Source organism: Astatotilapia calliptera, chromosome 15 (assembly GCF_964374335.1).
Source record: "Astatotilapia calliptera chromosome 15, fAstCal68.1, whole genome shotgun sequence".
In the NCBI taxonomy this organism is placed as follows: domain Eukaryota; kingdom Metazoa; phylum Chordata; class Actinopteri; order Cichliformes; family Cichlidae; genus Astatotilapia; species Astatotilapia calliptera.
Genome location: NC_137436.1, coordinates 11,902,439 through 11,916,870, shown reverse-complemented (window position 1 = coordinate 11,916,870; position 14,432 = coordinate 11,902,439). Strand labels below are relative to the sequence as shown.

The window sequence follows — 14,432 nt, the reverse complement described above, 5'->3', positions numbered from 1 at the left end:
TGTCATTTTCAGTGAGAAACGCTTTGTGAAACATCCAAGTGATAAAACATGTCGCTCGCTGAAAACGCCACATCCAGATGAACAGAATGAACTTTCTGGGGTTCCATTGTAGAAGATTTGAATAAGAATTTTTAACTGTAGACTTGTTACCACTGATTTTAAGTCCAGTTCTTGTGTAATTTCACAAGAAATTACACAAGAAACCCAGAAATTACTGTGGCGCCTCTGTCAGTGCGCCCCAGGGCAGCTGTGGCTACAATGTAGCTGCCATCACCAGTGTGTGAATGTGTGTGTGAATGGGTGAATGACTGAATGTAGTGTAAAGCGCTTTGGGGTCCTTAGGGACTAGAAAAGCGCTATACAAATGCAGGCCATTTGATTTGAATACTTCAGTCTTTTCTCCCAGTTTTCCTTCAAAAAGGGCTTCATGCCAGCCACCTTTTTACTAAGATCACTTCTGATAAGGCTTCAATGAACATTAGAGGGATCAACTGAAGAGCCAGATGCATGTCTCAGTCGTCTAGTTTTTATATGTAGTCTTCTTTAGTCCTCTGCTTGTCAAACATCCTCATTTTTTTAAGGACATTCTGCACACCATGCTGAGATATACCACAGTTTAGCTTATAGCTCTTTGGGAATCACCTTGTTTGTGCAAACATGCTGTTTTATGTCTGTCAAACTGTGTTATATCTGGTATTTTTCACAGATTCGGGTAAAGAAATTAGACTAAAGTGTGTGGTTTTGTGACAGGCTGCTAGTAAAGTGTCTAAAGATGGAGTTTAAACTTGGTTCTTTGCCAAGTTGTCTGTTATGCCCCTTTATGATTGAATGATTGGTGGTTACTGTAAGTGGTTTGCTTAACAAACTAACTAAACCTGTGGACCTAGAATCCAGTGATCTGAATTCAAAAATTGGTGAGACCTGCTTTTTGGAGGTGAAACCATTTGGCATGTCTTCTCTGGCACACCAGAACTGTGCTACAATTGTGTTTTCAGTGAGAGGTGTATAAAATCAAGCAGATAACCATGACCTCTACTTATTTCAGAATATCCCTCTACCAGTACCTGTAGGTCTTTTTCTTAACTTAAAGAAAATTATTACCAATTTTATTTGGCAAAATCATCGCCATCGGCTTCGGTTAACTCTATTATATCTGCCATTTGACAGGGATGGGCTTAAGGGTCCTAACTTTCAGTGGTACTATTGGGCTGCACAATTGCGCATGAGGATATACTATTTCTCATCTGATCCACCTCCGGCATGGGTTTAGATGGAACCAGTCTTACTTAATTCAGAATACTTTTTGGCAGGTTGCCACGACCTGACAGTATGAACACTACAGCAGGGGTTCCATGGTGTAATGGTTAGCACTCTGGACTCTGAATCCAGCGATCCGAGTTCAAATCTCGGTGGGACCTGATATTTGCGAGGTGAAACCATACTACATGTCTTCTCTGGCACTTTGAATTTCTGTATGAATTGTGTTTTCAGTGAACGCCGTATAAAATCAAGCAGCTAACCATGACGTCTGCCTTTACAAAACACTTGTCAATCACTAAAGAGTAGTACTAAAGAGCTGTGTGAAATTCAGTTGCACACCACACAAAGTTACAGAGTAAAAGTCAACAATTGTACAGCACTAAACCTCCTCTGTCTTTAACATCAAAAAACAAACAAACATGAGCATCGTGGTATGGGTTTCCATGGCTTTTGGTTTTGTGAAGTATAATATTTATGTCTTCCAAAGTAAAGTTTTAAGCCCCACTTGTTTTAAATCTGTAACATGTGTAACAGCAGCATGCCATGAAAATTTGATGATAACACGTGCATGTTTATGGTCGCCAAACAATTATGTATGTAAACAACACTTATCTGACTAAACTACGTTGAGCTAATGCAGATTTTATTCTTATTTTATTGGTGAGGAGAGAGGATGGAACCAAAAATGCATTTATCCCCGTGTTCTGTGTTGATGAAAATCACCCAACAGGAAAGCAGCTGGGCATTCATTTGAAACCAGTTCACAGGTTGGGCTGTGGTTCCCCCTCTAGCGTCTCTGCTTGAACTTTCAACTGTGAACCTCTTAGATCCAACCTTCCCAACTGCTCATCTCGCAAAAGACAAAATGGAAGAACCCAGAATGTCTTTTTATACCTGATCACGCTTTTTCACGCTTCCCTCACAGGACGTCACATTTCACACTTTGGCCATCCAATCAAGTTGTTGACATCTAATCATTCCTGTCCACCCACACCTGATCTTTCTATTTCGATCTGACTTACAACATTTAACACAAACTTTTAAATCAATATATTTTCTTTGTAATTATTTTTTATTTGTTTTTGTTTATTACATGCACTTAACATACAAGTATATCGAATGGAAATCAGCAACTGCACGGGATTATTCAACTAGTGGGCTGCCACAATGTGTTAGGATGGCCGAGCGGTCTAAGGCGCTGCGTTCAGGTTGCAGTCTCACCTGGAGGCCTGACAATTGTTTCTTTGCACTTCTTTCTTACTGATACTCATGGGTCTTTGATCAGTGGTTGTTGATCAATGGTCATGAGAATTTGCATAATCATGATGAAGGAACTGACCTCCAAGCCCACTGTTCCTTCAGGGGACTGGTTTCAGTCATTATGCAAATATACAAGTTAATATATAAGTTTATAAGATTGGGGAAACCTGCAGTCAGCAGAGACTGAAGAAGTCACTTGGATGAGTGACGAGACGTTTCTCCCACTGAAAACGCTACATCCAGATGAACAGAATCAACCTTTGGAGACTTCTTACTGTTGTGACAAAATACACTTGAAACTGGCAACTATGAGAGTTGTGCACTGTTCATCCCTGACAGCAGTGGATTTTGTAATCATGCAGAATGTAACAACATTCTAGATAATTGTAATAAAATTCACTAGAGGGTGGATTTGTTCACACTGACACTGATGTGCTAAAAACCAGATTTTGTGAAGTCATAACTTTCAGCAAGTTGAAACAATCTTTATCTTTTACTCCAACTATCCCAAAATAAGGACTGGTCCTTCCCATGTGATGGTATGAAAATATGAAAGGCTGTCATCATTTCAGATGTTTACTGTGTAAATGTTTGTTTGTTTGAATGTTTTTTTGTCTCTCTTTTTTTTTTGTTTTTTTACCTTGCCTTGCTTGGTATCATTCTTTTCAGCACAACCTCACGTGTCTGAATTTACAGTTATTTTTTCATTGACATACTGTATTAACACAACTGATCTGAAATCACACAAAAACATAAAATCCTAGTAGTAGTTATATTTTCTTCTTACTGTAAAAACCACAGACATGTGACATTAAAAATTCCAAACAGCACCTGATATCATCTTATACATTCAATTCATGTTGTTGTCACAGAATTGATATGTCAGGTATACCTGACTCTACATCCCACAGAAGCCTCATCAGCCCTTCTTTGTCTTTTTCATTCACTTCAAATATTACATTTCTGCCATAACCTCGATAACAGCAGCTGTCTGGAATTTTTACCGTCACCACAATGCAACTTGGCAAGAGTTAGGATGGCTGAGTGGACTAAGGTGCTATGATTAGGACACAGTTTCTCCTGGAGGCGTGTTTTCGAGTCCCACTTCTGTTCTGTTTCACAAGTAGGCAGTATTCACTTCTGAGGTTGCACCTTATGTGAGACACCCTTATTAGTGTATCCACAGACGTGCTTGTAGCACACTCCTTATCCGTGCACTCTGCCGGCTTCTGTAATGATGGAAAGAATTGGTCTAGCCCCTCTCTTGTATTAGAGCCTACAGGGATGACATGACGATCATTACAACAACAAAACCATGTACTAGGCCATTGCTACAGAAGCTCCAGGAAAACATCGAATAGGCAAGAATGGAGTTTAAGCGAAGTAAATCTCGCAGCATCTCCATCCTAAAAGGAAAACTGACAGCCGAGCAATTCTATATCAGTGGAGAACCAATTCCAACAGTCTAAGAGACGTCCATCAAGAGCCTGGGACGGTGGTATAATGTAGACCTCAATGATACCTGGCAACTGGGCTAATGACCTCAAGCGGATTAACAACACTGCACTCCTTGAGTGAGGCTTGAGATGTCACTCAAGGACTCCCGGGACCCCATAGTGAGGGTCGCTGCTCCCACCCTAGCAACAGGGAGGAAGTGGACCCCAGCCACGTCTGTGCTACAGGCCAAATCGGCTCTGAGCCATAATGACGTGGTGGATCGCGTCCAACAGGGCAGAGAAGGATTTGGTCTTGGCAACAGGCATCTGTAACTGAACGTCAAAAATTGGTGGTGGAGGAGGTGTGTCGAAAGGAGGAAACAGTAAGACATGCCAGAGCCATATCGCTGGCCAAGCAGGGTCACTGGATGAATTGGGAGAGTGTTGAAAAGAGGAAACTCTTATGGAGTGAAATCGGTGGGACCTGATTTTTGGGGGGTGAAACCATACTGCATGTCTTCTCTGGCACATTGAATTTCTGTATGACTTGTGTTTTCTGTGAGAGCTTTATAAAATAAAGCAGCTAACCATGACGTCTACCTTTACAAAACACTTGTCAATCACTAAAGAGTTCCTTCACTTGTCAGTCACTATGTGGTACTAAAGAGCTGTTTGAAATTCAGTTACAACCCACACAAAGTTACAGATTGGAGTATCTGAGTGCTGAGGTGCGCTTGTGTGCAAAAGTCACAAACACTCTGCTGACTCACAGCTCCAAACCTCTTCCGACCTCAAAGTCAGCACAGAAAGACCGCCTTAGACCGCTTGGTGACCAAAAACATGAACAAGTTATCATTATGTGACATGCAGTATGGCTTCACCTCCCAAAAAGCAGGTCCCACCGAGACTTGAACTCAGATCGCTGCATTCAAAGTCCAGAGTGCTAACCACTACACCATGGAACCAATGTGAAAACGTGAGAACTGTCAGGTCATGGCAACCTGCCAAAAAGTATTCAGCCAAATGATCAGTATGGATGACATTGTAGATTATTCGCACTACGTTTCCATGGCTGAACAGCTGCTATATGTGTTATGAGAAGGATAATGTTTGTTTCTTCCAAAGTATCTAACAGTGGTAACCTCCACCAAACTGACACTGCAATGTCAGAATGGCTGAGTGGTCTAAGGTGCTGCGTTTAGGTTGCACTCTCCCGTGGAGGCGTGGGCTTGAATCCCACTTCTCACAGTGAAGCTTTACTCTTCTTGATATTGTGACAAAATACTCTTGGGTTAACCACGAGCTTTCTAAAAACTTGCATATAACAATTGTGCACCATTCATTCCTCATCTTTGCTGCCCATCATTACAACTTTGCTAATGATGGGCAGCAGGTTAGTGTCATGATGTCACCTCAGACATAGTTAAAAGCCCTGTTAAGAGCCCTGATGCCGTCATTCACCTCCTACATCGTTCCCTCGCTCACCTGGAGACCGCTGGAAGCACTGTGAGAATCATGTTCTTTGATTTCTCCAGTGCCTTCAACACCATTCTTCCCTCGGTTCTAAAGGACAAGCTGGTGAACTCTGGAGTGGACCATCACCTCACTACCTGGATCCTGGACTACCTCACCGACCAACCACAGTATGTGAGGACTCAGGGCTGTGTGTCGGACAGGGTCGTCTGCAGTACGGGGGCCCCACAGGGAACGGTTCTGGCTCCGTTCCTCTTCACCATCTACACTGCAGACTTCTCCCACAATTCCACCCAGTGCTTCCTGCAGAAGTTCTCTGATGACTCTGCAATAGTCGGCCTCATCACTGATGGGGACGACAAGGAGTACAGAGGTCTGACCCAAGACTTTGTGGACTGGTGCCAGCTGAACTACCTCCAGATCAACGCCAGTAAAACCAAGGAACTGGTGGTAGACTTCCGCAGGCACAAGCATTCTCCACTGCAACCACTGAACATCCAAGGTATGGACATTGAGGCTGTGGACAGCTACAGGTACCTTGGTGTTCATCTGAACAATAGACTGGACTGGACTCATAACTCAGACGCCCTCTACAGGAAAGGGCAGAGCAGGCTGTACCTGCTGCGGAGACGCAGGTCGTTTGGAGTGGAGGGCCCACTCCTGAAGAAATTCTATGACTCTGTTGTGGCTTCTGCTATCTTTTATGGCGTGGTCTGCTGGAGCGGCAGCATCTCTGCTGGGGACAGGAAGAGACTGAACAGGGTGATCCGAAGGGCCAGCTCTGTTCTAGGATGCCCTCTGGACCCAGTGGAGGTGGTGAGTGACATGCAGGAGAACGGCGGCTAAGCTGTCATCCCTGATGGACAACATCTCCCACCCCATGCAGCAGACTGTGACAGCACTGAGCAGCTCCTTCAGTGGGAGACTGCGGCACCCACGGTGTGGGACGGAGAGATTTCGCAGGTCTTTCCTCCCCACTGCTGTCAGACTCCATAATAAAGACTTTAACTGATCAAGCACACACATCCATACATATGCAATAATACTAAGTGCAATAATCCTTTCTGTCATCGTTGTATTTTTACTCAGTTGTATATAGTATTTGTATTTGTATTCTTTTTATCTTATTGTATATTTATTTTATTTTATTCTACTGTATATAGTATTTTATTTTATTCTATTCTGTACAGTTGTGTACTGTATTTATTCTTATTGTATTCTAATTTTTGCCTCATAACTTTTGCACTGTCCACTTCCTGCTGTGACAAAACAAATTTCCCACGTGTGGGACTAATAAAGGTTATCTTATCTTATCTTATCTTAACGTAGCTGCTTCTCGCCGGGTGCGGTGGCGCGTGCCTGTAATCCAAGCTACCGGGAGGCTGAGGTTGGAGGATCGTTTGAGCTCACGAGCTCTGAGCTGCAGCAGGCTATGTCGATTAACACAAAATAATTATCCTCATTCAAAAGTCATGTAAGAACCTCATTGGCTTACGGAATGTTGATGTTATTTAAAAAATTCATACAAAAACATGACCTCATTCTAGAATGTCATGTGACAACCTCATTGGCTTATGGAATTGTGATGTCACAGGCTTCTGAATCCATAAATAGGGGTGAGGAGGTACAACTTTCAGTCCGTTATTTGCAGCACTTATGTTAGCAGCATTCAAACGTTCACCAGTAAAGCATTTTCAAACATCTGGATACTTTTCGTACTCACGGTATACAGACTCCAACATGTCTCAGAAAGAGCAAGAAAGACAAGAAGCTGACCCCAGCTCTATTCCATGGTATGAGTCCCTAGACCCTTACATCAGCTCTCTTCCTTGGGATGAACAGGTGGAATTAGAGGAAAAGCGATTGGAAGAAATGGAGAAGGAAAATCTCATGAACAGAGAAAAGATTAAGATCCTGACAGAAGAAAATGAGAGAAAGAGCGCTGAATTAGAAAAATTATCCTACCAGCTTCAGGAAAGGGAAGGTATTATTGAGGAGAAACAATGGGCTCTCCAAGATAAGAAGAATCACGAGCTCCAAGAAAAGCTTGATGAAGCTCTAGAAAAAATTCAAGATCTGCTCCAAAATGAGAAAAAAGAGAGCATTAAAGGGGATAAAATGCTCAAGAAGAATCAGGAGCTCCAAGAGAAGCTTGACGAAGCTCTGGAAAAACTGAAGGAAATCCACCAAGAAGAGAAGCAACAGTCCACACAGCAGAGAGACATGCAGAGCAAACTCCAAGCCATGGAGGAAAAATACAAAGCGCTGCAGGTGAAACATGACAAAACTCTGCACAAAAGTCAACAGTTGCTTCAAGACAAGAAGCAAATGGAAATGAAACAGAAGGAAATGGACTCCAAGCTTGACGAGATGGAGGAAAAACACAGATCGCTCCAAATCAAGCTTGAGAAAACAGTGCACAGAAATAAAGAGTTCATTCAAGAGAGAGAGCAACAAGAAATGCTGGAGAAAGAAACAGACTCCCAGCTTGAAGTCTTGGAGGAAAAACTGAAAATGCTGCAACTAACTCTTGAGGAAACACTGCTCAAAAATAAAGAGCTGCTTCAAGAAAAAGACCAACAGAAAATACATCAGGAAGAAATGGATTGCAAGCTGAGGAACATCGAGAAACAAAATGAAGGCTTGCGAGTGATGCTTGATGAAGCTCTGGAGAGAAATAAAGAGTTTCTGCACGAGAAAGACCAACAGAAAATAAAAAAGGAAGAAATGGATTGCAAGCTGAGGCACATCAAGAAACAGAATGAAGGCTTGCAAGTGATGCTTGATGAAGCTCTGGAGAGAAATAAAGAGTTTCTTCACAAGATAGACCAACAGAAAATAAAAAAGGAAGAAATGGATTGCAAGCTGAGGAACATTGAGAAACAAAATGAAGGCTTGCGAGTAATGCTTGATGAAGCTCTGGAGAGAAATAAGGAGAACCTCCAAGAAAAGAAACAAGAGCCCGTAGAGCAGAGAGACCTGCAGAGCAAACTCCAAGCCATGGAGGAAAAATACAAAGCGCTGCAGGTGAAACATGACAAAACTCTGCACAAAAGTCAACAGTTGCTTCAAGAGAAGAAGAAACTGGAAATAAAACAGAAGGAAATGGACTCCAAGCTTGACGAGATGGAGGAAAAACACCGATCGCTCCAAATCAGGCTTGATAAAAAAGTGCACGGAAATAAAGAGCTTCTTCAAGAAAAAGACCAACAGAAAATACAACAGGAAGAAGAAAAACTTCATCTCCAGAGGAAAAATCAAGCACTCCAAGAATTGTATAACGAAACAAAGTACAAATCAACTGTACTGGAAGAAGAAAAGAAAAAGCTGGAAAAACAATGCTCAGCGATGCAGAGTAGCATCAATGAGATGCTGAGAAAAAATACCGAACTTGAGGAACTTTCTAAGACCTTGAAGTACAAAAACACTGAAATCCAGGCGCAAAAGCAAGAACAACAGAAAACACATAAAGACCTGCAGTGTAGACTTCAAGAAATCCAGAAGAGAAACCAGCAGCTGGAAGACATGCACACAGATGTGCACAAGGCAAAGCGAATAGAGGAGGCAACAGTTAAAGAACTGAAAGACAAGCTTAAAGAAAAACAAGAACAATTAGAAGACATGGTGAAAAGATGCAACAAACTTGAGAAAGAAAACGCAGAAACAATCGATGAGCTGAAAACCCTCATCATTGAGAAAAAAGTGCTGGTGGAAGAGTATCTGAAAAAGAAGAAAAAACGCTTCCACTGGTTCTGGAGGAGGGGCACTGCTGCTTCTCACCTGATGTAACCTCGTCTTCCTCCACCTCTATTCCATCTTCATTTCCCCCCTTCCCCTCCCTCCTTTTTCTTTTTTCACCCTCACCCCCCGACCAGTCCCGGCAGTTGACTGCCCCCTCCTGAGCCTGGTTCTGCCATAGGTTTCTCCTTTAGGTGTCTTTCACTTTAAAAGGAGTTTTTCCTATCCACTGTCGCCTGCTGCTTGCTCAGAGGGGATTGTTGGGGTTTTCTCTCATCTCTCTCTTTCATTCTTTCTATCCTTTCCCCCCCTTCTGCCTTTTCCTTTACCCAATAAACACAATTGCCCACATTTTACATTTGTTTGAAAAATGTCTTCATTCAACAATAATTCATCTTAGGTATAAAAACAAGAAATAGGTAATAGCTGCATGTGTGTTTGTGTGTGTGCATAATATACATACTTGTTTCCCAGAAAGATTTAATACTAGATGGATAGAGACAGGTTTTAAAGACTAGAAATGAAAACATGTGAGTCCTGTCTTTAAATAAAAATATATAATTCCCTATATTCCTATCTATTCTTGACATTGAAGCTTTACTCTTCTTGATATTGTGACAAAATACTCTTGGGTTAACCACGAGCTTTCTAAAAACTTGCATATAACAATTGTGCACCATTCATTCCTCATCTTTGCTGCCCATCATTACAACTTTGCTAATGATGGGCAGCAGGTTAGTGTCATGATGTCACCTCAGACATAGTTAAAAGCCCTGTTAAAAGCCCTGATGCCGTCATTCACCTCCTACATCGTTCCCTCGCTCACCTGGAGACCGCTGGAAGCACTGTGAGAATCATGTTCTTTGATTTCTCCAGTGCCTTCAACACCATTCTTCCCTCGGTTCTAAAGGACAAGCTGGTGAACTCTGGAGTGGACCATCACCTCACTACCTGGATCCTGGACTACCTCACCGACCAACCACAGTATGTGAGGACTCAGGGCTGTGTGTCGGACAGGGTCGTCTGCAGTACGGGGGCCCCACAGGGAACGGTTCTGGCTCCGTTCCTCTTCACCATCTACACTGCAGACTTCTCCCACAATTCCACCCAGTGCTTCCTGCAGAAGTTCTCTGATGACTCTGCAATAGTCGGCCTCATCACTGATGGGGACGACAAGGAGTACAGAGGTCTGACCCAAGACTTTGTGGACTGGTGCCAGCTGAACTACCTCCAGATCAACGCCAGTAAAACCAAGGAACTGGTGGTAGACTTCCGCAGGCACAAGCATTCTCCACTGCAACCACTGAACATCCAAGGTATGGACATTGAGGCTGTGGACAGCTACAGGTACCTTGGTGTTCATCTGAACAATAGACTGGACTGGACTCATAACTCAGACGCCCTCTACAGGAAAGGGCAGAGCAGGCTGTACCTGCTGCGGAGACGCAGGTCGTTTGGAGTGGAGGGCCCACTCCTGAAGAAATTCTATGACTCTGTTGTGGCTTCTGCTATCTTTTATGGCGTGGTCTGCTGGAGCGGCAGCATCTCTGCTGGGGACAGGAAGAGACTGAACAGGGTGATCCGAAGGGCCAGCTCTGTTCTAGGATGCCCTCTGGACCCAGTGGAGGTGGTGAGTGACAGGAGAACGGCGGCTAAGCTGTCATCCCTGATGGACAACATCTCCCACCCCATGCAGCAGACTGTGACAGCACTGAGCAGCTCCTTCAGTGGGAGACTGCGGCACCCACGGTGTGGGACGGAAAGATTTCGCAGGTCTTTCCTCCCCACTGCTGTCAGACTCCATAATAAAGACTTTAACTGATCAAGCACACACATCCATACATATGCAATAATACTAAGTGCAATAATCCTTTCTGTCATCGTTGTATTTTTACTCAGTTGTATATAGTATTTGTATTTGTATTCTATTTTTATCTTATTGTATATTTATTTTATTTTATTCTACTGTATATAGTATTTTATTTTATTCTATTCTGTACAGTTGTGTACTGTATTTATTCTTATTGTATTCTAATTTTTGCCTCATAACTTTTGCACTGTCCACTTCCTGCTGTGACAAAACAAATTTCCCACGTGTGGGACTAATAAAGGTTATCTTATCTTATCTTATCTTAACGTAGCTGCTTCTCGCCGGGTGCGGTGGCGCGTGCCTGTAATCCAAGCTACCGGGAAGCTGAGGTTGGAGGATTGTTTGAGCTCACGAGCTCTGAGCTGCAGCAGGCTATGTCGATTAACACAAAATAATTATCCTCATTCAAAAGTCATGTAAGAACCTCATTGGCTTACGGAATGTTGATGTTATTTAAAAAATTCATACAAAAACATGACCTCATTCTAGAATGTCATGTGACAACCTCATTGGCTTATGGAATTGTGATGTCACAGGCTTCTGAATCCATAAATAGGGGTGAGGAGGTACAACTTTCAGTCCGTTATTTGCAGCACTTATGTTAGCAGCATTCAAACGTTCACCAGTAAAGCATTTTCAAACATCTGGATACTTTTCGTACTCACGGTATACAGACTCCAACATGTCTCAGAAAGAGCAAGAAAGACAAGAAGCTGACCCCAGCTCTATTCCATGGTATGAGTCCCTAGACCCTTACATCAGCTCTCTTCCTTGGGATGAACAGGTGGAATTAGAGGAAAAGCGATTGGAAGAAATGGAGAAGGAAAATCTCATGAACAGAGAAAAGATTAAGATCCTGACAGAAGAAAATGAGAGAAAGAGCGCTGAATTAGAAAAATTATCCTACCAGCTTCAGGAAAGGGAAGGTATTATTGAGGAGAAACAATGGGCTCTCCAAGATAAGAAGAATCACGAGCTCCAAGAAAAGCTTGATGAAGCTCTAGAAAAAATTCAAGATCTGCTCCAAAAGGAGAAGAAAGAGAGCATTAAAGGGGATAAAATGCTCAAGAAGAATCAGGAGCTCCAAGAACAGCTTGATGGAGCTCTGGAAAAAAATAAAGATCTGCTCCAAAAGGGGAAAAAAGAGAGCATAAAACAGGAAAACATGGTCAAGAAGAATCAGGAGCTCCAAGAGAAGCTTGACGAAGCTCTGGAAAAACTGAAGGAAATCCACCAAGAAGAGAAGCAACAGTCCACACAGCAGAGAGACATGCAGAGCAAACTCCAAGCCATGGAGGAAAAATACAAAGCACTGCAGGTGAAACATGACAAAACTCTGCACAAAAGTCAACAGTTGCTTCAAGACAAGAAGCAAATGGAAATGAAACAGAAGGAAATGGACTCCAAGCTTGACGAGATGGAGGAAAAACACAGATTGCTCCAAATCAAGCTTGAGAAAACAGTGCACAGAAATAAAGAGTTCATTCAAGAGAGAGAGCAACAAGAAATGCTGGAGAAAGAAACAGACTCCCAGCTTGAAGTCTTGGAGGAAAAACTGAAAATGCTGCAACTAACTCTTGAGGAAACACTGCTCAAAAATAAAGAGCTGCTTCAAGAAAAAGACCAACAGAAAATACATCAGGAAGAAATGGATTGCAAGCTGAGGAACATCGAGAAACAAAATGAAGGCTTGCGAGTAATGCTTGATGAAGCTCTGGAGAGAAATAAAGAGTTTCTGCACGAGAAAGACCAACAGAAAATAAAAAAGGAAGAAATGGATTGCAAGCTGAGGCACATCAAGAAACAGAATGAAGGCTTGCAAGTGATGCTTGATGAAGCTCTGGAGAGAAATAAAGAGTTTCTTCACAAGATAGACCAACAGAAAATAAAAAAGGAAGAAATGGATTGCAAGCTGAGGAACATTGAGAAACAAAATGAAGGCTTGCGAGTAATGCTTGATGAAGCTCTGGAGAGAAATAAGGAGAACCTCCAAGAAAAGAAACAAGAGCCCGTAGAGCAGAGAGACCTGCAGAGCAAACTCCAAGCCATGGAGGAAAAATACAAAGCGCTGCAGGTGAAACATGACAAAACTCTGCACAAAAGTCAACAGTTGCTTCAAGACAAGAAGAAACTGGAAATGAAACAGAAAGAAATGGACTCCAAGCTTGACGAGATGGAGGAAAAACACAGATCGCTCCAAATCAGGCTTGATAAAAAAGTGCACGGAAATAAAGAGCTTCTTCAAGAAAAAGACCAACAGAAAATACAACAGGAAGAAGAAAAACTTCATCTCCAGAGGAAAAATCAAGCACTCCAAGAATTGTATAACGAAACAAAGTACAAATCAACTGTACTGGAAGAAGAAAAGAAAAAGCTGGAAAAACAATGCTCAGCGATGCAGAGTAGCATCAATGAGATGCTGAGAAAAAATACCGAACTTGAGGAACTTTCTAAGACCTTGAAGTACAAAAACACTGAAATCCAGGCGCAAAAGCAAGAACAACAGAAAACACATAAAGACCTGCAGTGTAGACTTCAAGAAATCCAGAAGAGAAACCAGCAGCTGGAAGACATGCACACAGATGTGCACAAGGCAAAGCGAATAGAGGAGGCAACAGTTAAAGAACTGAAAGACAAGCTTAAAGAAAAACAAGAACAATTAGAAGACATGGTGAAAAGATGCAACAAACTTGAGAAAGAAAACGCAGAAACAATCGATGAGCTGAAAACCCTCATCATTGAGAAAAAAGTGCTGGTGGAAGAGTATCTGAAAAAGAAGAAAAAACGCTTCCACTGGTTCTGGAGGAGGGGCACTGCTGCTTCTCACCTGATGTAACCTCGTCTTCCTCCACCTCTATTCCATCTTCATTTCCCCCCTTCCCCTCCCTCCTTTTTCTTTTTTCACCCTCACCCCCCGACCAGTCCCGGCAGTTGACTGCCCCCTCCTGAGCCTGGTTCTGCCATAGGTTTCTCCTTTAGGTGTCTTTCACTTTAAAAGGAGTTTTTCCTATCCACTGTCGCCTGCTGCTTGCTCAGAGGGGATTGTTGGGGTTTTCTCTCATCTCTCTCTTTCATTCTTTCTATCCTTTCCCCCCCTTCTGCCTTTTCCTTTACCCAATAAACACAATTGCCCACATTTTACATTTGTTTGAAAAATGTCTTCATTCAACAATAATTCATCTTAGGTATAAAAACAAGAAATAGGTAATAGCTGCATGTGTGTTTGTGTGTGTGCATAATATACATACTTGTTTCCCAGAAAGATTTAATACTAGATGGATAGAGACCAGGGACGTGCAGAGGGGGGGGGGGCTAGAGGGGCTTGAGCACCCGCCCCTTTCCTGATGAGTGCCCAAAGTGCCCTTTTGTTGAGGCAACTTTTAATTTTTTTTTAT

General features: G+C 42.5%; 1 protein-coding gene and 2 non-coding genes across 3 annotated transcripts; 2 read left to right on the top strand and 1 right to left on the bottom strand.

The window, feature by feature from the left end:
- Positions 1–1,346: 1,346 nt before the first annotated feature.
- Positions 1,347–1,418, top strand: trnaq-cug (transfer RNA glutamine (anticodon CUG)). Its single transcript has one exon. It is a non-coding gene; the product is annotated as a tRNA-Gln (tRNA).
- A 3,431-nt stretch (positions 1,419–4,849) lies between these two features.
- Positions 4,850–4,921, bottom strand: trnaq-uug (transfer RNA glutamine (anticodon UUG)). Its single transcript has one exon. It is a non-coding gene; the product is annotated as a tRNA-Gln (tRNA).
- A 1,669-nt stretch (positions 4,922–6,590) lies between these two features.
- On the top strand, positions 6,591–9,659 carry LOC145420663 (uncharacterized). The gene has a single exon (XM_080290097.1). It carries the CDS (start codon positions 7,086–7,088, stop codon positions 9,216–9,218), a length of 2,133 nt encoding a protein of 710 aa, XP_080146223.1. The 5' UTR covers positions 6,591–7,085; the 3' UTR covers positions 9,219–9,659.
- Positions 9,660–14,432: the final 4,773 nt, after the last annotated feature.